The following is a 25,884-nucleotide window of genomic DNA, read 5'->3' on the forward strand; positions in this document are numbered from 1 at the left end:
TAGGTTCTTATTGACCGTTGATCTCCACAAGACCATTTCTAGTTCAGCTCTTGGCTCCAAGAAGGAAGTTGATGAAGTGAGTTTAGTTCCACTGTTTGAAGTTGGGTCTTGGCTTTCTGAAAATCAGTCAGTAGAAGTTTGAGGATTCATCAGTTGAGCAAAAAGTGCAGCACAAACATCAGCTGCATTTTAACCTTTGATTTCTTGAATCCTCTGGTCATCCAGGCTGCATTTGTCACCTTCCTTATCTTGATGTTGCACAGTATAACTCACTGGATCATTTCTCATTAGAGACTGAAACAAACCAGTGTGAGCTGTTCCCTGTGGAGCTGTTCCCAAAATCCACCAGCAGGTGGCACCAGAACAGTCCTGTCAGAGGAGCTGATGGTCTAACTGGACCCCTCTTCTCTGATAAACAGCTGAGTTCATGTGTTTCCTCTGAAATCTTGATCTTTGACTTGAGTCTTTCATCAGGGAAGTTGAGCTTCAGTCCCACACAGTGACTTGAGACTTGGACTCTGAGATTTAGGACTTGGGAACAATCTTTGTTTGACTTTTTAGTGCATCAACATGAAGGAGAAGAAATATCTTTTCCTACAGTCAAAAACCAAAGCTCTTTATGAAGCAGCAGGACTTTTGTCTTGATTCACAAATTAATTTAAAATAAGAGAAAACAGACAAAACAAACATTTGCACAGACGAGAAGCTGCTGGCTAAGTGCTGATCTGTTTACAAATTCAAAGTTGTAAACGAAGTTATTTCTGGACTGGCAGCAGCAGACTGTTTTTTAGATGGAGGCTTCATTAATATGTAACACAGAGTGAGTCCCAGTCCACAGATGAGGACGATCCATCTCCAACCTGCTGCGTCTGGTCTCTCAGGTTCTCTCTCAGGGTCAGACCAGTCCCTCGCTGCTGTAAAGAGACAAATCAAATCTGTGTCTTTCATGTGAAGAAACAACTTTTCTGCAAGAAGGACGTGAATCAGTTCAGTTCAGGCAGAGCAGGAAGGATTGTAGTTTCCACAATACTTTTCTTCTCTGATTCTTATTTAGCAAAAAGCTGCTGAAATGAATCTGTGAGGAAAGTTTCACTGAACCAACTTACCTGTGACTTTGAGGAGACAGCTGTTATGGTTTATACCATCATTTGTCTTTACATCACACAGGTACAGACCAGAGTCCTCAGTCCTGAGTCTGGACACATGAAGTCTGACTCGTCCTTCTCTGAGGACGTCTTTGTCAAACTGGACTCGTCCTGAAAACTGTTTGTCCTGAGACTCTGGGACCTCAACACCCTCATGTAGATGAAACAGGACTGGGTCTTTGTCCTCAGTTAACAGTTGACAGACAATGTAAACTGCTGAGAGAGACATGTGAGCTGTGGTTGTGAAGGTCCAGTCCAGTGTGATGTGGTGGTTCTCCTCTGCCTGATAGGAGCTCTGTGTCACATTCACTACAAATGTTCCTGTTGAGGAGACACAGAGGGAAAGTGACGACCACACACACTCACAACTTGGATTATTTTGGATTTCCAATTGATTTGAGTTAGTGGATAAAAACTGACCCCAGGTAAAGGGGGTCAGGCTGATGAGCAGCAGGATCCAGCAGACCATCTTCTCCTGTCAGAGGAGACACAAACCCATGAGGTCAAAGGTCAAAGGAAGCAGAAATATTCTGTAGTTAACTTCAGAAAAGCTGATCTCTGTTTCAAAGTCAGTCAAAGCTGCTCACTCTGCTCTAAAGGAGACAATGAACCTGCAGCTGCTCCTCATGTTTTAATGACAGAGCCTGTTTCTCCCTCTGAGCTGCAGCTCTGAGAAACTTTACTTTGATATTTTCACAACTGTGGACACTGAACTTCTGGATTAAAGAATACAGGACCTGTGGAATCCAAAGACTGTGGTGCCTGTTATTGTCTGACAGTCATGAGGGAGGAGTCAGGTGTGATGACAGAAACAAAGTGTGACAGGTCTGATATAACTACAGTAAATATGTAAATAGAATTTGCATTTCTGGTTTTTCTTTTACACAACAACTATGAGCTGTCATCAGATATCACGGAAGATGTAAAGCAGCAAGACCGGACTGTGTCCTCACATGTCAGAGAGACAACTTTTCAACTGGAACACTAATTAGAGTAAAAGAACCCAATCAAACATGAACACATTTAACCAGGTTGGATCAGACCAGAGTGTTTGTGTGAACAAACAGACGAGCATCAACTGTGCAGCTTTTCCTGTGCTCACTAACATCAGCTCTGTGAGTAGGTTTGTGCAAAAACACATATTATTTCTATTTGTCTTTATTTTGCCCTGAAGCTCCAACTCTCCGTCTCTTTCCATCTTTAAGCTGCTGTTTATTATTATTATATTAATATATTTAATTATTCCATCATTAAAGCCTCCAACAGAAACACAGAACATAGAAACACAACTCTGTTAGTGTTTTGATCTTTCTGTGCAACAAACATCTAGACACCTCTGACATCAGCTTCACTCTGTGACAGCACTTGTTGACTGAGTCCACATCCAAAGTTATGAGAAGAGTCCACATTATAAGGTCACACAGTGAAACCTCCAGTGAGTCCAGGTCTGTCTGTGTAGGAGACGTTACCTTGTGTCTTCTGTCCAACAGCAAAGGTCCAAACCTCAGGATTCACAGCAAACACTGACTGAGAAATGGGAAGAGTTCTCTGTTCTTCTTCCTGCGGGAAACACCTGGTCCACACAGAGACTGTCCTCTGTCTGTTGACTGTCTGATTACAGTCTGTTCATGTACTGGATCTTACCTTAGAGCCAAAGTCACCACTCCCATTGATGAGCGTAAACCTGTTAAAGCTTGTTCTGCGGTTCTGTGGTTTACCCAGTTCAAATGTTTTCATGTTATTCAAAACCGAATTTTAGTTTCACGTTCTTTTCACTGCCTTGAGCCAGTGACCTGCAAGCTGGACAAACAGCACCAGCTCTAAGTATTAAACCTGTGCATTATACAGTGATGATCTTCTGTCAGTCTGTCCCCTGTGACAGCTTCATACACTGTGCTGACCAAATGGGACATTGACTTATTAGTTTTCAGTCCTTGTTGTTGTTTTCAGTCACAACTTTATGTTTTTATTTAGTTTTTTTTTTTGCTGCTGCTCCTATAAAGTGAAACAGCTGCCACCTCACTTGTGTGTTTTGGCTTCCAGCAGCATAGAACAAGTGATGAGACCAAACCTGCTCCACAATGCAAATCTTGGCAAAGATGCAGATTGAACTGACTCAATGTTATTTATGGGCAGAGCAGATAATGAGTCGGTTTGTGGATTCCTGCCCTTATTTCACAGCCTCCTGACGTGTCTACGTGTCGGATCACAGGACAAGAACTGAAACCTTTTAAACGTAAACTGTTCAGTCTTTATTTTTAAAGGAGACTTTTAGTGTCTTGATGAAAATATCGAATTATTGGATAAAAGTTAAAGGTTGAAAAAGCTGCAACTCAGAGGAACAAAGAGGTTCTGTCAGCTGCAGGTTCTTTGTTCTGTCTGTTCCTGTTAATGTGAACTATAGTATCTGTGTTTCACAGCAGCAGCTTCACCTCAAAGTCTTTGTTTTACCGAACCTGCTGGTGTGTCAGTAAACGCCTCGTCAGTGATGTGAAGTTTCCCTGAGCCGAAAAGCTCAGAGCTCCGACTCCTTTAAACCAAAACTCATTTAAACTCCTGAGACAGATTCAGGTGAGATGGTGGACGACTAAGTCACAAATCTGAATGTTTGTGTCTTAAAGCAGCTGATCACTGATCACTGGCATGAGCTGATTCACCAGGCAGGTTTGTCTTTAAATACCTGCTGTGTTACAGTCACACCCAGATTTATTCATGGTGTTCGTGGTATTTTATGAGACTTACCAGCCTCATTAAACGAAGTTATGTTTGTGTCTTGTCAAAGTGCCCAGACTGAAACATAGAGTTTCCTACTGGTTCATATTTAAAGTTCACATCAGCCAAAGTCTGTCAGCCGTCAGTCTCTGCAGATCAGACTCAGAAATGTAAATTCACTTGATCGGACCTGAAGCTCTCAGATCATTTTACTGTATTTTCCATCCACATCCAGACCGGTGGAGCAGACATTCGGTCTCATCCCTGGTTCTGCTCTGCTGGAAGCCAACACATATAATGAATCTACAACCTAATGTCAACATCCTGTGGTGAACGTGTCTCTTCTGATGATGCTGCTGGTTTCCTTCCTCTCATTCTAACACAAATGTCCTGGAGCAGAAAGTAGCAAACACTTCACTGTTTCTAACGTCCCATTTAATGATCATTGAATCATTTGGTTTGTCCATAATGTTCAGAGCCAAATCAGAGACATTCACAGACTGTGAACCAAAAGGTTTTTCCCAAAGCAGCAGAGTGAAGCTGATGTCAGAGGTGTCTAGATGTTTGTTGCACAGAAAGATCAAAACACTAACAGAGTTGTGTTTCTATGTTCTGTGTTTCTGTTGGAGGCTTTAATGATGGAATAATGCAAACAGCAGCTTAAAGATGTGTCAGTCCATAATCAGCCATGATGGACACAATAAGATGAAAATCCTGAGTTTTCCAAAGGATGTTTTTAGTCCAGTCTGTTGGAACATGTGAGCCCTTGTTAGGAACAAAGACCAGTTTATAATTCTACAAAAACTTTACTTGCCACCGTTTGATTTAGAAGGACTTCCCACAGAGAGAGATGCCTTCAGGGGGAATCTGACATGAGACGCTGCCAGGTTGTGGATTTGTTGGGGTTTTAGTTTTCGTAAAGTGCCTTGAGAAGTTTTGTATTGTGATTTGGCGCTGTACAAATAGAATTGAATTTAACTGAATTGAACTTGTCTGGGCAGGTTTATTCCTGTGGACCAGCTCTTTGGACTCGGCGTTAGCCCTTGACTTTGGGTGTTAGCAACAATAACCCAACAAACAGGTTTGTAGCTGTAGAAACACTTTAGAAATTCCTCACATTCTTCCAACAGCTTTAAATACGACTGTATGCACAGCTCCCTGAATAGCAACAAACAATAATTAACTGGTGGATTCATATGTTGATGTGCATTAATATGTCGGTGTCAGTGTTACTGACTGATGACTTTATTTTACTCTATGATGCTTAAAGAGCATGAAGTCTGCACTATCAAACAGTGATGGGAGAAGATTAGTTTTGTTGGATTAGCAAATAACTAAAAATAATTTAAAACATTTTCTGAATCAGAGTCTGGACAAACATTTCACATCCTTCACTGTCAAGGTGGGAATATATTGGCCACAGTCTAAGCTCTTTGCACTCTGCTAAAATCTTCATTCCTTAAAAACTCTATGTTGTGTTGCTATGAACTGTAATATAAGGAGGATTTTAACTGTCTGGACCATGTCGTCATGTCTTGATCTGCAGGTGACAGGTACAGCTGGTCAAACAGAAATGAAAAGAATGTAGATACTGTTAGATTTATTGTTAAGAGGTTACTGAAGACTGGACTGGAGGAAGATATGGAGAGAAATGGAAAAGTGAATAGGCAGGAGAGACCAGGAGGGACAGAGGAGGACACAAGCAGCTTTACCAAAACCTTTTGTCAACCCTCTGCCACCGCATGGAAAAATTTCTCACCTGCTTCCAGTCCCTGATCCCTTCCCAGGCCCATTTCCACAGGCTTCTTCCCACACTGTGAGCCATGCCTGCCTCGCTGTAGTTTCCAAAGTCTAGCTTGGATTCCCTGCCTGTTAGTGGCCTCTGCCTGCTCATGGACTTCACCTCATGGTCGTTCCTGTCTGCCTTCACCTGCTTTGGCTTTCAGGATTGCTTTGCTGGGACCATGTGAGCGTGTTGGGTCTTTTTCTGACAACTCTCCTCTTCACTGCACGGCTGCCCGTGTGTCTGCATTTGGCTCTTTGCTGCTTTTTGTTTCCCGCAGCGTTTGTGAGCCATCGAGATCATTCGGTGGTCGGATAAATGCCGGAACGTGTCCGTGTGCTGGTTCTTCTTCCTGTTGGTAGCTGTGGAAGAATCAGTCCCCTAGAGGAACCAGTTGGAACCAGCTTTCCTCAGGTCAGAAACACCTGATGTAGCATTTAGGAGATCAGCTGCCACCTGTGAATGTATGAGGAAGGTTTCATAGATGGTTGAAGGCGGGATAAATATCACTTTACATTTTCCAACTATTAACATTCATTTGAATCCCAGTTATTAGGAAACGTGTTGAATCGTTTCTTTGTGGTTACACAGTTACAGGAAATGTTGTGTGTCATTTTGTGTAGTTTTGTTGGTTGTTGTGTTTGATTTCTATGATTCTTGTGTGGAGACAAACTTCAAACTTCTTTACACGAGGATGTGAAATATTGCAGTAATTACTGAGCACTAGCTTGACCGAGAAGCTAAATGCTGTGTCCTCTGCACTGATCCTCAGGTGCACAGGTGTCTGGCCTGTCCAGGTCTCCCCCAGGTGTGTTGCTGCTGGATAAACTGCACACACAACCTCAAATGGAGTTTTGTCTGAGTCTTTATTTACCATAAATGTATTTGCTTTGCACTGAGGAAGGGACTTAGAAAAACTTCCTCATAAACCAAACTCTAAACTAATACAGATCATCTTCAGTGCTGGTATGATACTAACACATTAGAACAAGGCACAGGTCAGTACAATGTATGTCCCCAAACATAGTACAAAGTGCAGTCCAAGTACAGCAAAAGTACCACACAAATGTGGTAGAATGTCCAATGTCAGTACAGCACTAACTACAGACAGTACAGCTGATACAACTGAATCTGTGACTGTGAAGGTTCTTACCACCGTCATAAAGGATCACAGAACCTCTAGATCACTGAAGAAGAGAACAGCAGTTTGTCTTGTAGCTACACTCCCTGTTTGAGTCACCAAAGTGCAATAGCACCACCTGCTGACTGAAACCTGCTATAACACCATGTTAGGCTGTGACCAGGTTGTTTCTGCTCCAACTTCATTTCCAACCTAAGGTGGAGCCTTCACGCTGGTGTGGACAGGACTCTGGATAGTCCTCTGGGTGGTTCCAAAATCCACAATAATGTCTTTGGTCTTCTTGGTGTTTATGACCAGATTGTCTGCTCACCAGACTATTGAATTAAAAAACATCCAGGCCTTTTTACCAGTTTAAATAACTAAACCAGTATAACCAGTAACATGTGAGGAACATTCTGAGTTTATAAAAACTAGTGACGGCGAATCTTCTCTTCATTCAGAGCAATCCAGAATAAAGCACAGATAATCACCAGACCTACTACTCCTGCTGTTATCAGTCCAATATCGAGGCCTGTCAGTCCCTGACTCGCTGATCGTCGTCCCACTGTTGGTCTCTGAGGTTCAGGTTCATCAGCAGCTGCTGTAAAACACACAGAGAGACTTGTTGATACCTGTTCATGTCCAAATGTAACATCTGGACAGTTTGGGCTTGGTCCTAATGATGTTTGTTGCCATGTGCAGCATGTGAGTGATATGATGTTAGAAAAATCATCGTAGTAAATCACACAGAGCTCAGAGCCTCAGTCCATCAGGTCCAGTTTATCACCAGTCTGTCCAACAGGGACACACAAGGACACTGTTCAACTGGACTGAACCAACTTACCTGTGACTTTGAGGAGACATTTGTCAGAACCTGCTCCATCATCTGTCTTCACATCACACCAGTACACACCAGAGTCCTCAGTCCTGAGTCTGGAAACATGAAGTCTGACTCGTCCTTCTCTGAGGACGTCTTTGTCAAACTGGACTCGTCCTGAAAACTGTTTGTCCTGAGACTCTGGGACCTCAACACCCTCATGTAGATGAAGCAGGACTGGGTCTTTGTCCTCAGTTAACAGTTGACAGAAGATGTAAACTGCTGAGAGAGACATGTGAGCTGTGGTTGTGAAGGTCCAGTCCAGTGTGATGTCGTGGTTCTCCTCTGCCTGATAGGAGCTCTGTGTCACATTCACTACAAATGTTCCTGTTGAGGAGACACAGAGGGAAAGTGACGACCACACACACTCACAACTTGGATTATTTTGGATTTCCAATTGATTTGAGTTAGTGGATAAAAACTGACCCCAGGTCAGTAAATATTTTTACTGTCATGGCTGCTCTCCACTCTCAGATCTACAGAGCCTCCTGGTCCTGGATAAAAACAATATGTGAATCAGCCTGAGGATGTGGTGGTGTAGGTCTGAAGTGTTGTTGCATCAGTAACTTTGACGCTGTGTAAACTTCTGCAGACGTTTCCTTTAAGAGATTTCAAGAATCAACTGGTGACAAAATTCCTGAATTACTGAATTTCCCCTTGGGGATTAATAAAGTGCTTCTTCTTCTTCTTGTTCTTAAAACACAAGAACAGTTTTCCTCAGCAGCAGACTGTTGTCATGTTGTCATATCAGTGTTTACGTGACTTGTGCAGCCACATGTTGTAGTTGTCACAGTCTGGGCTCCACTGTAGTGGAGTCTACAGGTCACTACATACCTGTCAGATTCACATCTGCACATAGATTTTAATACACAGTTCTTATGTTTTTCATCAGTTATTGTTTTATTATTTTATTATCTCATTTGAACCTGCTGATGGAGGTGGGCTCTTGGTGCAGTTTTCATGTCACACAGGTACAGACCAGAGTCCTCAGTCCTGAGTCTGTGACAGAACCAGAACAGAAACAGACTTTATTCCTGAATGAGAGATGAGGACACAGGCTGGACTTTATTTTTCCAAGTGCATCTTGATCCAACTTCACACATGTGATGCAGATTTGCCTGCCTGAACTGAACTGATTCACGTCCTTCTTGCAGAAAAGTTGTTTGATTTGATTTGTCTCTTCACAGCAGCGAGGGACTGGTCTGAACCTGAGAGAGAACCTGAGAGAGTTTTAGTTCAAATTTCCATGAATAAAATGTTCAAGTCCAAATTGTTCAGATTTAAAGTTTGCTCTTGAAGAAGAATAAAGTGCCCATGTAACATGATATGATGAAGACATTCTTGGGATGTTAAAGGTCAAAGAATCACATTCATTTTTTCTGTGTCTTTTCTTCACAGCAGCTGCTGATGAACCAAAACCTCAGAGACCAACAGAGAGTCCAGAACCAGAGTCGGGGAAGGATCAGAGTCTATATTGGACTGGGAAACCAACCAACACTGAACAGTATCTGCAGCGATGTTGGTCCTATGTCTGTGGCAGATATGACTGAACCAGAGGTTGAGGTGACGTCCTGCTGTTAGAGAGGAAACACACAAATATGTTTCAGGTCACATGTTTCAGTGTTCCACTCATTTCCATCTGACTTTGGCCTCAAACAAAAACCCCCTGACACTAAGGATTTCTAAGGCAGAGACTTGTTTACATTTACAATCTCAGAGGATTTTAAATGTCTCCGTGCCTGATGATGTGACATAAAGAGAAGGCTGTTGGTTTGCTGAAGTCAAACCTGATCTACCAAACATATGGACCCAGAGTCAGTGGGTGATGGAAAGAGAAACAAAGTGAAGTGACTAAAAACTCTTGACTTCACAGTTTCCTACCTGCATTAGATGGCACATGGGTGCCGCAGGTAGGAAACTGTGGTTTGGAAATGTTTTCTCCTCAGTGAGGGGCGTGTTGTTCCAGTTAGACTTTGGTCTCAGGGTTCACCATGTCTGTCAACTCTGTGTGACCTGTGTGAATTCAATGAAGACTTTTGACCCTGCTTTGTATTTCATTAGGAAGCAGACGAAAAGACATGGACACACTAATCATATTACATATGTTGCCATGCCAGCATGATTTACATGAGTGACTCTAAAGTGTAAATTAATGCTGCTGAGCAGATATAAAAGTTGATCATTTCCTTTGTCCGTGGTCAGTCGTCCTGCAGATCGTATGCTCTGATGTGACTCTGTCGCTTTGCCCGTTGTTTATTATTATTAAATTTGCCATCCTTTAGGCAAGGCAAATGTCTTTGTATAGCACCTTTCATACACTACGCTATTCAAAGGGCTTTACAAGGCATGTAATTACATTAAAATCATGGAAAAGAGCATCTAAAAACAGACATTTAACATAAAATAAATTGAAATCAAATAAAGTAAATTAAAATAAGATGTCAAAACACATTAAGAAAACAAGGATGAACAATTATTTGAAGGCAGCAGGAAACAACAGTGTTTTCAGTCCTGATCTGAATGAGCTGACAGTTGGAGCAGACCTCAGGTGTCCAGGAAGTTTGTTCCACAAGTGAGGAGCATAGTGACTGAATGCTGCTTCACTTTGTTTGGTTCTGGTTCTGGGAACACACAGTAGACCTGTCCCAGATGACCTGAGGGGTCTGGAAACCTCATAGGGAACTAATACATCTTGAATATATTTTGGTCCACAACCATTTAACCTGAGATTTGCCCCTAGTACTTTTTGCCACAACGGATTTGGTGTCAGGAGTGGGGTGGACGCGCGGTCTGGACTCTGAAGGACGGAAAGTAACAGTGCGCACTAAATAGCGATTCCTCTCTGCGGGTCGATTCCTCTCTGCCCTAAAATAGTTTTAGTCCACCAAGTTATTTATTCACAGCTTTATCCTAAATGTGGAGACAAAAGCCTGAAAGTTAATGTGCTGGACATAATCAGGGACATACCTGAGGCTGACAGGGGCTGAGATGCTCAGCAGGCTGCATTCTGCCGTCTCACCACTAGATGCTGCTAAATCCTTCATTTTTCTAAACACTGTGAATGTTGGATGGAATCTGTGCCACATCCATAATATGGGAAATGCTCTGTCCTGGGTTTTCATACACCTGGTTCTAGGGGAAGAACCGTGCTGCTCTGAGTCCACAGGGTCATGTGGAAATCTGGATTCAGCTCATGTTCACACTGAGACATGAAACACTAAGTGAACTCATCAATATAATCCAATAATAATGTAATAATCAGTGTAATCTGTGATCAGACCCCCTGCTGTGTTTACTGCACTAATGTGCACTTTAAATCTCTGCATCACAAAGATCAATAATCAATTCTCATCAATGATTCTGTTCAAGTTTGGACTTAAAGCTTCAGAAGCAGAAAATCAATGCAGACACTTCTTAAATTGACTCAGTGACTTGTTGTGTTATTGGAGCTTGTTTGATGACAGAGGCTGGACTCAGATAATATTAGAGAAGAAGAAAACACAATAGTCAGCAGTCAGTAAAATAAACAGTCAGTAACTGTCCAGCTGACCCTACAGAGGACACCATACCAAGGCTCAGATAATCATATGTTGCTGGATGGTCAACTATATACAATACACATACTCAAGAAATACTGCTAATACTACATCAATACTATATACAATACACATACTCAAGAAATACTGCTAATACTACATCAGTACTATATACAATACACATAACTCAAGAACAATACACATACTCAAGAAATACTGCTAATACTACATCAATACTATATACAATACACATACTCAAGAAATACTGCTAATACTACATCAGTACTATATACAATACACATAACTCAAGAACAATACACATACTCAAGAAATACTGCTAATACTACATCAATACTATATACAATACACATACTCAAGAAATACTGCTAATACTACATCAATACTATATACAATACACATAACTCAATAAATACTACTAATACTACATCAATACTATATATGTGTATAAGTTATGTCGTTTTTGATGTATGTGCGCATGTCTCTAGGTGAGACACGCGCACATATCTGTCATGCGCACATACTCTGATGCCACGTGGAGCAAAGGTTGAAGAGAAGATTCTGTATCGAGGCCAAAGACTGAATCAGACCTTTAATATTCCCTCCCTATAAACACCGAGCTCTCAGCAGGAAAACACTGCAGGAACAACAAGGATTTCATTCAGGCATTTGTAAGGACACATCTTAATACGGACCCCTGGACTTCCTCAGGTCTCAGGTTGACGCTTCTTTGGGTTGAGTTGAGTTGAGCGTTATCGCCCTACTCAGGTTTTGGAGGACAAAGGTGAACCCAGAAGCCCAGCTCTAAATATTATATTTAGGCCTGTTTTCTGTAAAGCTCAGTAAAAACTAGTGTTTGGAAATAACTGGAGCTGAGGTCGTTCTTCGTTAAGAGGAGTCAACGACACGAGAAAATGGTGGAACAAAAACCTGCGGCACTGCTGAGTCTTTGTTTCCTGGTCTGTGTGACTGAAGGTGAGTCCTGTTCATGGGCTGGTTTTCGATTGAAGAGTGAATCAGTTCATTTAAAGGTTGTTATTGTGTCGTTCACTCTGAGCTGTTGTTGCTGCGACACTCGCCTTCGATGGCTCTGGACTCCATGATGACGCAGCCAATTGTTTTATCGTTTCTACGACAGCAGGACGTTCCACAAACAAACAAACAACCAACCACTGGCCAAACACTTTGACACCTTATACAGTCCAGCACTGACTGACCTCAGGTCTGGTTTTCTTATTTATGGCCAAAGGAGACCAAATCAGCTGCTCCTGTTCCACAACCAGCCTTAACAAACTGACCCAGACTAAGCCCAGATAAGGCCCATCAGTGACCCAGTAGGTCTGGACTTTCATCTCTACGTCCAACAGAACCAAACATGGGGCTACACTGGCAGCTCAGAACACCAGACTCCTATAGAGGCTTTTTGAAACCGTCATGGTCCGACACAGTCCTCTGTGAGGAACCATAGACAAGCAGCAACAGGAAGCAGGAAACCCAAACCTGTGGACCCCCCTCTGGTCCAGTATGTCCCTGTCATCAGACAGGACATGTGTGATAGAAATACACCTGTTAGATTAAATACAACAAACCTGGAAATCTGTTGTTTCTCACTATGAGAATGAAAGAAAAGAAAAGATGAATTTTCTGGTTTGTCCTGCTGAGAGCAGATATTTGATCAAATGTCAAAACTAATAATCCACATGTTGTTTTTAAAATACAAACAGAAAAACAATTTTAAGTCCAGCTCCTGTTTGTTTTGTTGGTGGAAGGAAAAAAGCAGCTTCTGTTTCCACTTCTGCTCTTCTGGAAATCAAACTGAAAATACCACAGTCCCACTTTGGAGGAACACATCAGTAATAACTTCATCATCTTTGCTCAGGCTGTAAACAGATTTCTTTGGATTTAGGCTGCTCTCTGTCTGTTCCTCTGTTCTTCAGGTCTGACAAACATCACAGCTGAACGTGGACAGAACATCACTCTGCCATGTCGAGATCCCAGCAGCTCAGAGATCACACATTTACAGTGGACAAGACCTGATCTGTATCCAGACTATGTCTTTGTGTACCGGGACGGGAGGTTTGATCCAGTAAACCAGCATCCATCTTTTAAGGAGCGGGTGGAGCTGAAGGACTCACAGATGAAGGATGGAGACGTGTCTGTGACTCTGAAGGATGTGATGTTTAATGACAGTGGGACATACAAGTGTCGTGTCTTCCAGGGTCAAACAGAAGCACTTGAACTCATCAACATCGTCCACCTGACAGTAGTCTCAGCAGGTGAGTGTGTGTTTGTCTGAGCAGCAGAGCTGAAGCTGCTTTCTGGTTGTTGATGTGAGACCAGATGTTTGTGTTTTCTCCAGATGTTGTTGATGAGACTTTGTAGAAAACAGCTGGATGAGTGATGTGGTCAAAGTGCAGGAGATAATGTCTGACAGGAGTTTGTCCTGTTCTTCAGTCATCGCCTACCTGACACCTCACACCTGTTCTCTCCTGCAGGTCACAGAGAGGATGGAGGAGACCAGGGTGGTCGTGTTGGACTGATAGTTGCTGCTGCTGTTCTTCTTGTTGCTGTTGTTGGTTTAGTTTTAGTTTTCTGTATAAGACATCAAACGGCCTGTTTTGTGACTGAAGACATTGGATGATCAATAAATACAGTGCAGACTGGTTGTCTTTTCCTGAATATATTTCCTGCAAGAAAGAAGCAAACCAGAACAGAACACAAATGATGAGTCTTCCCCAGGTCTTCCTGTCATGTGACCCCTCCTTGAATTGTCTCCTTATCATGGGGGGGGGCAGGAGGGGTGCAGAGTTGCCTCAATACATGATGTCAGTGAAGGAGAACAGACACAAACATGTTTCTTACCTTCAAGAACAGCGTTTTCCTCGGCAGCAGACTGGATCAGGTCTCAGCTCACACCACGTTAAAGTCTCTCTGGGTCTGATAAAGTCTCTCTGGCTGAGGACCAGGGGAGATTCTGTATCTGACAAACTCCCCTCATCGCTCTTTTTATATGTAGAAGGCGGAGTTGACTGTGACCAGAGGGGGGACATTTGGAAAAGCTGGACATTCCCATATATGGGCAGATTTAGAAGAACTGTAATGGTCATGTGTTTTGTTCCCTGAACCAGCCCTGGGCAGGATGTTTAGAAAAGAAGAATTTCTTGGGCTTTTTTTGTCTCCAACTTTTTTAATTTTGTGTAGTTATCAAAAGATGTGTTGTGAATCCCTGACATCAAAAAAACATTTTTACTTTTTTACTTAAGTACATTTCAGACCCTGTAATTTTGACTTTGACTTGAATAAAGGAGCTGAGTCAGTACTTCTACTTTACCATGTCTGGTGACAAGAACAAAACAAACAGCTTCAAGAACAAACAGACATTATTATCTATTACTGTGTTGACCCTGATTCCCACAGACTGAGAAAAGAACTACAGCCTGCTCCAGTTTGAGGGTCTGTTCTTTTCTCAGGCAGGACGTGGTTTATCAAGTGTTCCTCTGGACGTCTCTGGAGTTTCTCCTTCTCTGTGGACATCCTCCCATCATGCCATGCTTCCCTGGTGTTCCTCAGGGCCTTCGTCCTTTAGGGCTCCACCAAAAGGAGCCTGAAAACAAGAGGTGGCAGAGCTTTCACTGTGGTAAATGTGGATCCAAAGACCTGAGCAGCTTAAAACAGCAGAGTCAGTGACGTCCTCTAAGGAGGCCTTTCCTGATTTCATTCTAATGGCTGTTATTTGATTTGGATCTTTTTATTTGGGTTTCATTGTAGTTTTATTTCTGCTTGTTGTGTTTGTAGCAGTTTGTAATAAACACACTTATTAAGCTGAAGCTCAGCTGGAAATGATTTAATTTGTTGTCATATTTTACAAAGACAAACACCAGTTTCAGGTAATTTGCCACTTTATCATCTGACAGATTTCTAGACTAAGGTCAAAGGTGAAACCACAGTTGAATGTTTGTACCAAGACATTACAAAGTGACTGACAGGGGGAGAAACATTATGAACTGGTCCATGAACTGGATGTTGTTATGTCCTGGTTAGGTCTAGAAGGAGCTGAGTGTGATCAGCTGGGTGTGGTTTCCTGTTGGTTATAGTTTAAACATGTGACCTGAACACAGCAGCACTAAGTCGTTGTTACTGTTACAGTGTCACAGGTTTTCTGTCACAGACTGAAGGAAACAGGAAACAGTCAGATTTGCTTCTTATTGGTCAGAGTCAGTGGAAAAGGATAAAGATGCAGCAGTTCCTCACCAGTTCCTCACCAGTTCCTCACCAGTTCTTCACCAGTTCCTCACCAGTTCCTCACCAGTTCTTCACCAGTGTTGCCAGTTTCTGCTACTTCTTATGATCCTGGGCTGTAAAAATGTGCCTCGTTGTCTCGTGGGGGATCTATACATGACTGCTTTTATATGTTACTGATCGCTACCAAGTGACTTTGTTCTCCAGAGTCTTGTGATGAGTGAAACCAAACATGTACATACTGTGTATCATTGAGCTGATGTGTGATATCTACTACTGATATTATTTGGACTGGTTTTTATCAGAGTGGGCGGGTTTTCACTACTGGGGGGGTTTGTCAGTGGGATCTGGAAACTTTGGGACTTGAGTTTCTCTCATAACACAAAATGTTCTGGAGAGAACTTTGTTCTTGTTCTCGTGGAGAACGTCTCAGCCTTAACTCAACAGTTCAGTCGTTTATTGAGGCTGTTCAGGTTCAGAAATACTCATGTTCATGTTACTGGAGACACTGTACAATACAATCATTTTATCTTTTATTTATTTCAAAAATAGATATAATTGGTCATTGAACATGTCTTTCTCATTATAAATAATAATAATAAGGATTTATTTACAAAGGTTCATACTTTAACAGACTTTTAACGCCACCTAGTGGAGATAAATCCAAACAGGAGCATTAACTCTGAAACTGGGTCCAGGTGTCCGGATCAAGAAGGACCAGCGCCTTGACCATTAAACCCGAAGAAGAAGAAGAAGGAAAAAATGAGTCTGCAACATGTGGATCCATAAGGGCCCTGAAGACTCGTGGACAAAGGTGAGCTTGTCCTTTAGATCAGTCAGGTGGAAAAATGTGTGGCGGCTCAGGGAGACCAGTCTTATCCATGAACCCTGTTAGCAGGGCCACCGACGGTCGGTTGTCCTGGTCCCACAATGACCCACTAACAGTTTTACTTTCCCTTCATAGAATAGAAATAAATAAGTAAACAGAAGAAAAACCAAAAACCAGTTTATTATTTCCAGTCCATTGTCAGTTGTCATAGGTCATGAGGATCTACTGGAGCCTGTCCCAGGTCTCTTCAGGCACAAGGCACAGACCAGATCACCTGGACAGCTCAGCAGACCAATAATCAGTTGTCTGTAATGTTGAATGTCTTGTCATATCTCATATGTGTCTGTACCAATAATCAGGTGTTTGTTGTGACGGCCTTGTCCTTTCTCATGTCTCTCCATTTCTGTCTAATGTCTAATTCTTTCATTTCCACCTAATTAGAGGTGGCTGGGCTGGTGGTGCCAAGAGAACTGGCCTTTGGCTTTGGCTCCAATAGGCCTGTTGGTGGTTGTTGATGGAGTCAGTGCTGCTAAAAGTCCTGATATTGTACCAGGAGGTCTGACTTGTCTGGTTCTGACTCCATTAGGCCTTTAGGTTGTTGTTGTTTAGATGTGGCTGTGTCACCTGTACAAGGAGGTCTGACCTGTTCTGGTTCCAAAAGGCCTGTTGGTGGTTGTGTATTGGATCGGTCAGTAGTCTGACTTGAGACTTGGACTCTGAGATTTAGGACTTGGGAACAATCTTTGTTTGACTTTTTAGTGCATCAACATGAAGGAGAAGAAATATCTTTTCCTATAGTCAAAAACCAAAGCTCTTTATGAAGCAGATGTTTATTGTCTTCAGACAAAAGAATAAAATATATTTAATATATGAATATAACTTATGTACAAAGTTTCCACATAAGTGTTGTTCTATTTACAAACACATATTTCCAAATGTCCAGTTTCTGCACTGACTCCAATATCACACTCACACAGTGAGTCCAGCTTATATCCTTATATCCCACTGCTGTCAGTGAACGCACCACAACAGACCTGAACACATCATTCCATCCAGCAGGAGACAAGTGCAGGACAGAAATATTAATGTTCTATGTTCTTATGACAAATGAGTCTCAGCTTTAAATGAAACAGCTACAATAGAAATAGCAGAGATTCTGTAAATATGGTGAATGTGTCAGACCTGCTTCTCAGCATTATTCCAATAAAGTGAGCACAGTGCACGTTTGACATCTGTCTAATAGCTTTGATGAGAAGACCTTTCAAAATAATGGACCAAGTAAAGATGGAGAACGCTGTTTCCTCCATCAGGTCCATTATTTTTCTGTATCAGCTGTGTGTTCTGGCTTTTATACTATGGCCACTTCCTGAGCAACAGGAAGGAAAAGATGTGTTTTTCTGTGTTTTCTTCTTTGAAACATGGAACATACATGAAGAATCAAGTTGCTGCTCAGGTTACCTGCTGGTTTGTCTGATGTGTCCTGATGTGCAGTTTTCTGACCTGCAGCCAATGACAAACCACTGATTTCTGTCTGAGCTGGAAAATGGACTTTAGGGTTGGTCTGATTTTGTTGAACGAACTGGTTCCTCTGATGTAGAACCTGAGCTGTAATTTGTTTCATTTCTACCTCTGGACTCCGGATTTATATATTTTTTTCAAACCTGAGCCTTTTTGAACCAACAGTAACACACAGTCAGTCCAGCTGCTGCTGCTGCTGCTGTCAGTCCCAGTCCACAGATGAGGACGATCCATCTCCAACCTGCTGCGTCTGGTCTCTCAGGTTCTCTCTCAGGGTCAGACCAGTCCCTCGCTGCTGTAAAGAGACAAATCAAATCTGTGTCTTTCATGTGAAGAAACAACTTTTCTGCAAGAAGGACGTGAATCAGTTCAGTTCAGGCAGAGCAGGAAGGATTGTAGTTTCCACAATACTTTTCTTCTCTGATTCTTATTTAGCAAAAAGCTGCTGAAATGAATCTGTGAGGAAAGTTTCACTGAACCAACTTACCTGTGACGTTGAGGAGACAGCTGTCATAGTCTCTACCAATACCTGTCTCCACTGAACACAGGTACAGACCAGAGTCCTCAGTCCTGAGTCTGGACACATGAAGTCTGACTCGTCCTTCTCTGAGGACGTCTTTGTCAAACTGGACTCGTCCTGAAAACTGTTTGTCCTGAGACTCTGGGACCTCAACACCCTTATGTAGATGAAACAGGACTGGGTCTTTGTCCTCAGTTAACAGTTGACAGAAGATGTAAACTGCTGAAAGAGACATGTGAGCTATGGTTGTGAAGGTCCAGTCCAGTGTGATGTCGTGGTTCTCCTCTGCCTGATAGGAGCTCTGTGTCACATTCACTACAAATGTTCCTGTTGAGGAGACACAGAGGGAAAGTGACGACCACACACACTCACAACTTGGATTATTTCGGATTTTGTATGAGGAAGTCTGGAGTGGCAGAGAAGTATGTTCGAGTGGTGCAGGACATGTATGAGAGCTGTAAGACAGTGGTGAGGTGTGCTGTAGGGGTGACAGAGGAGTTCAAGGTGGAGGTGGGACTGCACCAAGGATCGGCTTTGAGCCCCTTCTTGTTTGCTGTGGTGATGGACAGGCTGACAGATGATGTTAGACAGGGATCTCCGTGGACCATGATGTTTGCAGATGACATTGTCATATGTAGTGAGAGCAGGGAGCAGGTGGAGGAAAATCTAGAGAGGTGGAGGTTTGCTCTGGAAAGGAGAGGAATGAAGGTTAGCCGCAGTAAAACAGAGTACATGTGTGTAAATGAGAGGGACTCAAGTAGAACGGTGAGGTTACAGGGAGTAGAGGTGAAGAAGGTGGAGGATTTTAAGGACCTAGGGTCAACAGTCCAGAGCAACGGAGAGTGTGGAAAAGAAGTGAAGAGACGTGTGCAAGCAGGTTGGAACGGGTGGAGGAAAGTGTCAGGTGTGATGTGTGACAAAAGAGTGTCAGCAAGAATGAAAGGAAAGGTGGACAAGACAGTGGTGAGACCAGCAATGTTGTCTGGTTTAGAGACAGTGGCACTGAGACAAAGACAGGAGGCAGAGCTGGAGGTAGCAGAGCTGAAGATGTTGAGGTTCTCTCTGGGAGTGACGAGGATGGATAGGATCAGGAATGAGGACATCAGAGGGACAGCTCATGTTAGATGTTTTGGAGAAAAAGCCAGGGAAGCCAGACTGAGATGGTTTGGACATGTTCAGAGGAGGGACAGTGAATACATTGGTAAAAGGATGCTGAGGTTAGAGCTGCCAGGAAGGAGGCCTAGAGGAAGACCAAAGAGGAGGTTCTTGGATGTAGTGAAGGAGGACATGAGGATAGTTGGTGTGGGTGAGGAGGATACAGAGGATAGGATTAAATGGAGGCAGATGATTGGCTGTGGAGACCCCTAACGGGAGGAGCCCAAAGGAAAAGAAGAATTGATTTGAGTTAGTGGATAAAAACTGACCCCAGGTAAAGGGGGTCAGGCTGATGAGCAGCAGGATCCAGCAGACCATCTTCTCCTGTCAGACACAAACACATGAGGTCAAAGGTCAAAGGTAGAAGGAGGAAAATCTTTAATCATTGACTTTTTAAAAGAGACAAGATGCAGCACCAACTTTTAAATGTGTTTTTCAAACATCTTTGGGTGTTTTCTTGCATAGTGTTGTTCCAGCTTTGTCAGAAACCAACATCCAGAACTCCTGGTTTCAAATCTGAGCCCCCTGTGACATCACACATGGGCTAATTAACATATTTAGGCCCCGCCCACAGCAAAGAGACAACTCTTCCTAAACTATCACTGTATCAACACAGTCCTGGAGTCATTAGCTCCAGTGCTGCTGGAGGAAAGAAGCTCAGGTGCTGTAAAGTTCATAACACAAGTCACTACATCGACCCTCAGATGGTCTTTACTATGTTTGGACTAAGCTCCTGGTAACATCTGCTAAATTAGATATTTGGATCAATCCTCTATTCCACTGACGTCCACAAACCTTCAAAACCAGCTTGAATGTAAATTTCTACAAGGCTAAAAGTAAACATCTAACATACTGTATGAAAATGGAAAAACACAGGACATTATTCTCATAAATAGGATAAGCACAGGTGGTAAAAGTACTCACATTCTATACTGAAGTAGAAGTATGTATCTTGAGTGAAAAAAGACTGAAAGTAGAAGTACTGACTCAAGTAATAAAGTACATGGTCTGAAATGTACTTAAGTGACACAGTCAAATGTTTTTCCCCTCAGTGATAAACAACAGGTGAGAGCGTGGACGGTTGTTTCCTCCAATCAGCATGGAGCTAAAGTGATGATACTCCTACTGCACATGCTCAGTCGGCTCCTTCTATGTGGGACGTATCGGCCACATGCCATCCTTCTTTCTGGGAGAACTGAAGTTCATGGTAAAGTCATTTTTTCATGCTCAGAGTTTTTCTCATACTGTTGAAACTGTTGTTGTGAAGCTTTGTTCATTCATATGATTGAAATCAGGGTTTTCTTAGCTTCTAATAGGCAAAGCTAACAAGTGTCAGAGCTATTGTGTGTAGCTAACATAGCAGCTTTCATCATGGCTGTCAGAGTAACTGCAGCATGTTGTTACAACTGTCCCTCGTCACCCTGATGTTAAAGCTTGTCATATTAATAGAATCCAATAGTCATTTTATGGATTAGTAAAGATCCTTTTTTAAGTCAGTCCTCTCAGATTAGGCCACAATGTGTCTACATGTTGTCTTTGTTTGTGCAACAAGAGAGGACACACACAACAGACAGGGCTGTCCCTCTGTCTGTTCTGACATTAGCAGCAAGGATGAAGGATGAAGGCAGGACAGTGAAGGTCTGTGGCAAAGGACTTTGTGATTTGCAGGAAGAGGGACACCTGTGACCCCTGTGCAGTCAGTGCACTGGGGAATATGATCCCACCCCACTTTGTGTTCCCTCAGGTCCATTTCAAAGACCACTTTATTCATGATGACCCATCTGGGTGGATGCTGGAGGAGGACTTTATCGTGTTCCTGAAACACTTCCAACACCACACTAAGTCCTCAGTGGACGCTAAAGTCCTGCTTATACTGGACTGGGCCACTCAGATCCCCCAGTGCCACCTATGGGCGGCTGTCCTGTTTCTACCTGCTGTAGCTCAACCACCTCCACCTGTACTGCCCTCACCTGTTGTACCTAGACAAGTGGCACCTTCCTGTGTAGATTTCTCACCTGAGACCCTACGACCTCCCCATAAAGCTGGACCAAGAAAGATCTCAAAAGGGAAGAGAAAGCAGAAGACTGCAATTCTTACACAGACACCTCAGAGAAAGAGGCACTGGAACTGGAAAAGAAGCACCAGAAAGCTGGGAGAAAGTTCACTGGAAATAAAACCAAAACAAGAGTGAATAAAAACAAAAAGACAAAAACCACTGACTCTGACAAAGAAGAGGATTTCTGCTTTGTTTGTTTGGAGAGTTACTTGAAACCAACAGAGGTTTGGGTACAGTGCTGGCAATGCAAGACATGGGCTGACCAGGCCTGCACCGATGGGGGAGCCAGTTATACTGGTCTCAACTGTGAGTCTGATGTGGACTAATTTCTTTGTCTCTGACCCTTTGTCTCTCTCACTCACACACACACACACACACACACACACACACACACACACACACACACACACACACACACACACATACAGTTCAGTTCAGTTCAGTTCAGGTCAGTTCAATTCAGTAAATTTTCAGTCTTGATTTTCATTAAAAATGTTCAGTAGTTAAATTGATGATTGTTGTACTAGTCTCTGTCTTTATACAGCCAATTTAACCAATGTAACTTTGTGATTGTGTTTTTTTATTATTATATTTTAATGAATGTTACAACCGTCCCCTGTAATTGGTTCAGTCACATTTGACTCTGTTCCAGTTTAAATTGTACGTATATTATCATATGTACATGTTACAGCAAAGTGGGTGGGATCTGACAGATGTGGGTTTAATCTATTCAAACTTTAACTTTCCACTAAAAACACTCTGAGAAACTGAAAGAAAAACAAAAAGTGTCTTTTGATAACAGCAAAACTAAATAAGTTCGACACAGGAAAAGGAAATTCTTCTTCTGTTAACAACCTCCTGTTGGTTCAGGAAACAAAACACAATGGATTCACCATGAATTGTTTTTGGAGCCGACATCATCGAACAGTTCTTCTAAATCCACCCATGGGTGGGAATGTCCTGTTTTTCCAAACCTGCTGCAACACTTCCTGGGTCCCTTTCTTCCTCCATGTGTCACTGCAGGTTTTCTCTCCATCATAACCTGAACACTCCCTGGATTTAACTCTCTAGTTAGTTACGTCTTTTACGTGGTGAGGTTGAAACAGGAAGGAGCCTGTTTGATAATGTGAGGAGGAGAAAGTACAGATATTTGTGTTTAAATGTAGGGAGTAAAAGTAAAAAGTCCTCAGAAGAATAAATACTCTAGTAAAGTACAGATACCTGAAAATCTACTTAAATACAGTAATGAAGTATTTGTACTTTGTTACTTCCCAAGTACTAGTTACAGTTGTAAATACTGTGCAGAAGTTTTATGCAGTAGAAATACACAGGAGATGCTCTTAATACAAATGACATAGTTTTTCTTGTATCACTAAACTTCAAAGTGCAGTACAAAGAACCAAACTGGGTGGTGAGTTGTTTTCTATGAAAAAACATCGTAAGGGTGAAGGTTGCTGAGTTAGTCACCTCAAGACTAATATGATCAGAATAAGTAATAAACGCTGTTGGGATATTAATACTTTCAGTTATTTGTCAGCTAAGTGATAAATGCTGTTGGGGTATTAATACTTTCACAGTTATTTATTATTATAATAAATATTAATCAGTTTCTTAGGATGCTTCAAATTTTTATTGTTTCACTATTGCAGCCACCATGGCCTGTACGGGAAACATGACAACTGTGGACTTTTGCCGGTTTCCTTTTATTTTCTCAGGCCCGTAGAAACCTCACTGGTCTGGTCCAAACGGGACCGCACACTCAGGGACCAGGAAGGTGCCGGGACTCACGAAGCGGGCGGCGGTAAATTAACCTGCCTCAGCTCAGCTCCTGGACTAAATTGTAACAATTAGAATTTTTCATGATAATTTATTGATCCGGTTTTCTCGAGAAATCTGTGTTTCCTTTTAACTGGAGACTACGAGACAAACTAATTCATTCATTATTTATTTACGCAGCACATTTAAGTGCAGCAAAGTGCTGTATGTGTCCTGCTGTAATCTCTCAAACAACAAACAGCAACACTAAATGAATAAACTAGAAACCCACACTAAGATAGTCTGTTTTAAGTTTGGATTTAAAAGAAGACGGTGAGGACACCAGTCGGGTCGATACCGGTAAACTCTTCCAGAGTTTAGGGCCTGATGTCTTAACCTCCATCTACAAACAGAAAACAATCCAAGACTGCCTATAAACCTGTCCATCCAAGAGTTGGATTTTCTGCTACAGATGCTGTTTTAAATCCAGCTGTGGATGTTTTCCCTGATGTGTCTGATTCTTATGTGATTTTTTTGATTTGCTCATCTGAAACTTCTTTTTGTCCGTATGACACTTTAATTCCATCAGACTTTTTTAAACAAACTGTTGATACTATAGGACCTGATCTGTTTTTGATCAGTACGTGTTTGAGTTGTGGCCCGGTCCCTGACTACCTAAAACTGTTACTCCTCTTCAGGTGTCTGACTTAGGTCATTTTAGATCAATTTCTAATCTGCCTTTTATCTCGCACATTCTGGAAAAGGTTGTTTTCACTTAACTTCAATCTTTTCTGGATTCCAGTTCATTATATGAGACCTTTCAGTCCAGTTTTAGAATTATACCCAAATTATAGCTTCCTTTTAAACAATGATTCAAATATGTTCTGCTAGTTTATTTACATGAAGTGAAAATCTGGCTTACACACACTTTTTTAGCCTTAACCTTTGAGGCACCTTAAAAATTAAATTACACTTTTTACCCTCATGTACAAAATGATCGCTTCCATAAAAGTGCAATAAAACTCTAATATATAAATATTTTTTTCATCTTCACTGCATCAAATCTTTTCAAAAACTACAGACCTAAACGCAGATATAAAGTTTATTATTACTATTTATTTATTATTTATTGTTGAATCTCCTCCAATCACAGTGTGACAGCAGCGTCTTCAGTGTCTTTATCGGTGTAAATGAAAGTGAAAGTAAAGTCCCACAGATCAGTTTGACCTTGAAATGTAAAAACATCGGATCAGACCTGAAGCTCTCAGATTATTTTCCATCCACATCCAGACCTGTGGAGCAGACATTTGGTCAGATCACTTGTTCTGTTCTGCTGGAAGCCAACACACAGTTAATGAATCTACAATCCAATAGTGAACTACAGTGAATAGGGAATAACTTTAGACACAGCCTTTGTGTCTGTATCTGGTATAGATGATGATTGAAAGTGATGATGATTCATGAAAGCTGAAGATTTTAATGTGAAATGCTTTCAGAGAAAATCAAACTGTAGGACCTGTCATCTACATCCGGCCTTGTTCTTGGATCATTTCCATTTTACTGACGCTGCAGCTCAGTGTTGATGAAGAACCAAGAAGAAAAGAGACTGTGCGGACTGAGTCGCTGCTTCTTGATCAGATTTATCAGGTGTTTAAATCACAGGTTAGATCTAAATGAACACGAAGCCTGGTCCTGAGTCACTGAGTTTAGCGTCTGTTCTTTTCTCAGGCAGGACGTGATTTATCAAGTGTTCCTCTGGACGTCTCTGGCGTTTCTCCTTCTCTGTGGACATCCTCCCATCATGCCATGCTTCCCTGGTGTTCCTCAGGGCCTTCGTCCTTTAGGGCTCCACCAAAAGGAGCCTGAAAACAAGAGGTGGCAGAGCTTTCACTGTGGTAAAATGTGGATCCAAAGACCTGAGCAGCTTAAAACAGCAGAGTCAGTGACGTCCTCTAAGGAGGCCTTTCCTGATTTCATTTTAATGGCTGTTATTTGATTTGGATCTTTTTATTTGGGTTTCATTGTAGTTTTATTTCTGCTTGTTGTGTTTGTAGCAGTTTGTAATAAACACACTTATTAAGCTGAAGCTCAGCTGGAAATGATTTAATTTGTTGTCATATTTTACAAAGACAAACACCAGTTTCAGGTAATTTGCCACTTTATCATCTGACAGATTTCTAGACTAAGGTCAAAGGTGAAACCACAGTTGAATGTTTGTACCAAGACATTACAAAGTGACTGACAGGGGGAGAAACATTATGAACTGGTCCATGAACTGGATGTTGTTATGTCCTGGTTAGGTCTAGAAGGAGCTGAGTGTGATCAGCTGGGTGTGGTTTCCTGTTGGTTATAGTTTAAACGGAAAAGGATAAAGATGTCAGTTCCTCACTAGTGTTGCCAGTTTCTGCTATTTCTTATGATGGGGGATCTATACATGACTGCTTTTATATGTTACTGATCGCTACCAAGTGACTTTGTTGTTCCAAATGTTCACATGGCAGCTACATCAGTGCCAGTTGTTTTTTTTTTTTTTTGCAAACTAGGGGGTCCCCACAAGGCTAGAAACGGCCCTGCGCCCGACAGGACAGACTTTTGGCTACAACCGTTAACACCCCAACTCT

The 25,884-nt window shown here is 42.0% G+C and overlaps 2 protein-coding genes and 1 long non-coding RNA gene across 3 annotated transcripts in view; 1 reads left to right on the forward strand and 2 right to left on the reverse strand.

Moving 5' to 3' along the window:
• Positions 1-7,191: 7,191 nt before the first annotated feature.
• Positions 7,192-7,977, reverse strand: LOC113125327 (butyrophilin-like protein 2). The gene is made up of 2 exons (XM_026298714.1): positions 7,605-7,977; positions 7,192-7,361 (listed from the first exon to the last, which is right to left on the reverse strand). Exons 1-2 carry the CDS (start codon positions 7,870-7,872, stop codon positions 7,192-7,194), a joined length of 438 nt encoding a protein of 145 aa, XP_026154499.1. The 5' UTR covers positions 7,873-7,977.
• A 4,128-nt stretch (positions 7,978-12,105) lies between these two features.
• Positions 12,106-13,832, forward strand: LOC113125336 (programmed cell death 1 ligand 1-like). The gene is made up of 3 exons (XM_033325730.1): positions 12,106-12,166; positions 13,129-13,467; positions 13,687-13,832. Exons 1-3 carry the CDS (start codon positions 12,106-12,108, stop codon positions 13,830-13,832), a joined length of 546 nt encoding a protein of 181 aa, XP_033181621.1.
• Positions 13,833-16,988: 3,156 nt separating this feature from the next.
• LOC113142033 (uncharacterized) overlaps positions 16,989-25,884 on the reverse strand; it is a 14,076-nt gene continuing 5,180 nt past the window's right edge. The window contains exons 2-3 of the long non-coding RNA XR_003296899.2: positions 18,307-18,310; positions 16,989-17,051 (exon numbers count right to left, since the gene is read on the reverse strand). This is a non-coding gene — a long non-coding RNA (uncharacterized LOC113142033). The remainder of the gene's footprint in view (positions 17,052-18,306; positions 18,311-25,884) is intronic.

The sequence above is a fragment of the Mastacembelus armatus genome, chromosome 18 (assembly GCF_900324485.2).
Source record: "Mastacembelus armatus chromosome 18, fMasArm1.2, whole genome shotgun sequence".
NCBI lineage: Eukaryota > Metazoa > Chordata > Actinopteri > Synbranchiformes > Mastacembelidae > Mastacembelus > Mastacembelus armatus.

Excerpts from the sequence above, each read along its gene's own strand:
- LOC113125327 (XM_026298714.1), bottom strand. The coding sequence starts at position 7,872 with ATGTCTCTCTCAGCAGTTTACATCTTCTGTCAACTGTTAACTGAGGAC. Across the intron at positions 7,362-7,604 it reads ATGTCTCCTCAAAGTCACAG|CAGCTGCTGATGAACCTGAA; the intron begins GTAAGTTGGTTC and ends TGTGTTTTACAG.
- LOC113125336 (XM_033325730.1), top strand. The coding sequence starts at position 12,106 with ATGGTGGAACAAAAACCTGCGGCACTGCTGAGTCTTTGTTTCCTGGTC. Across the intron at positions 12,167-13,128 it reads CCTGGTCTGTGTGACTGAAG|GTCTGACAAACATCACAGCT; the intron begins GTGAGTCCTGTT and ends TCTGTTCTTCAG. Across the intron at positions 13,468-13,686 it reads CCTGACAGTAGTCTCAGCAG|GTCACAGAGAGGATGGAGGA; the intron begins GTGAGTGTGTGT and ends TCTCTCCTGCAG.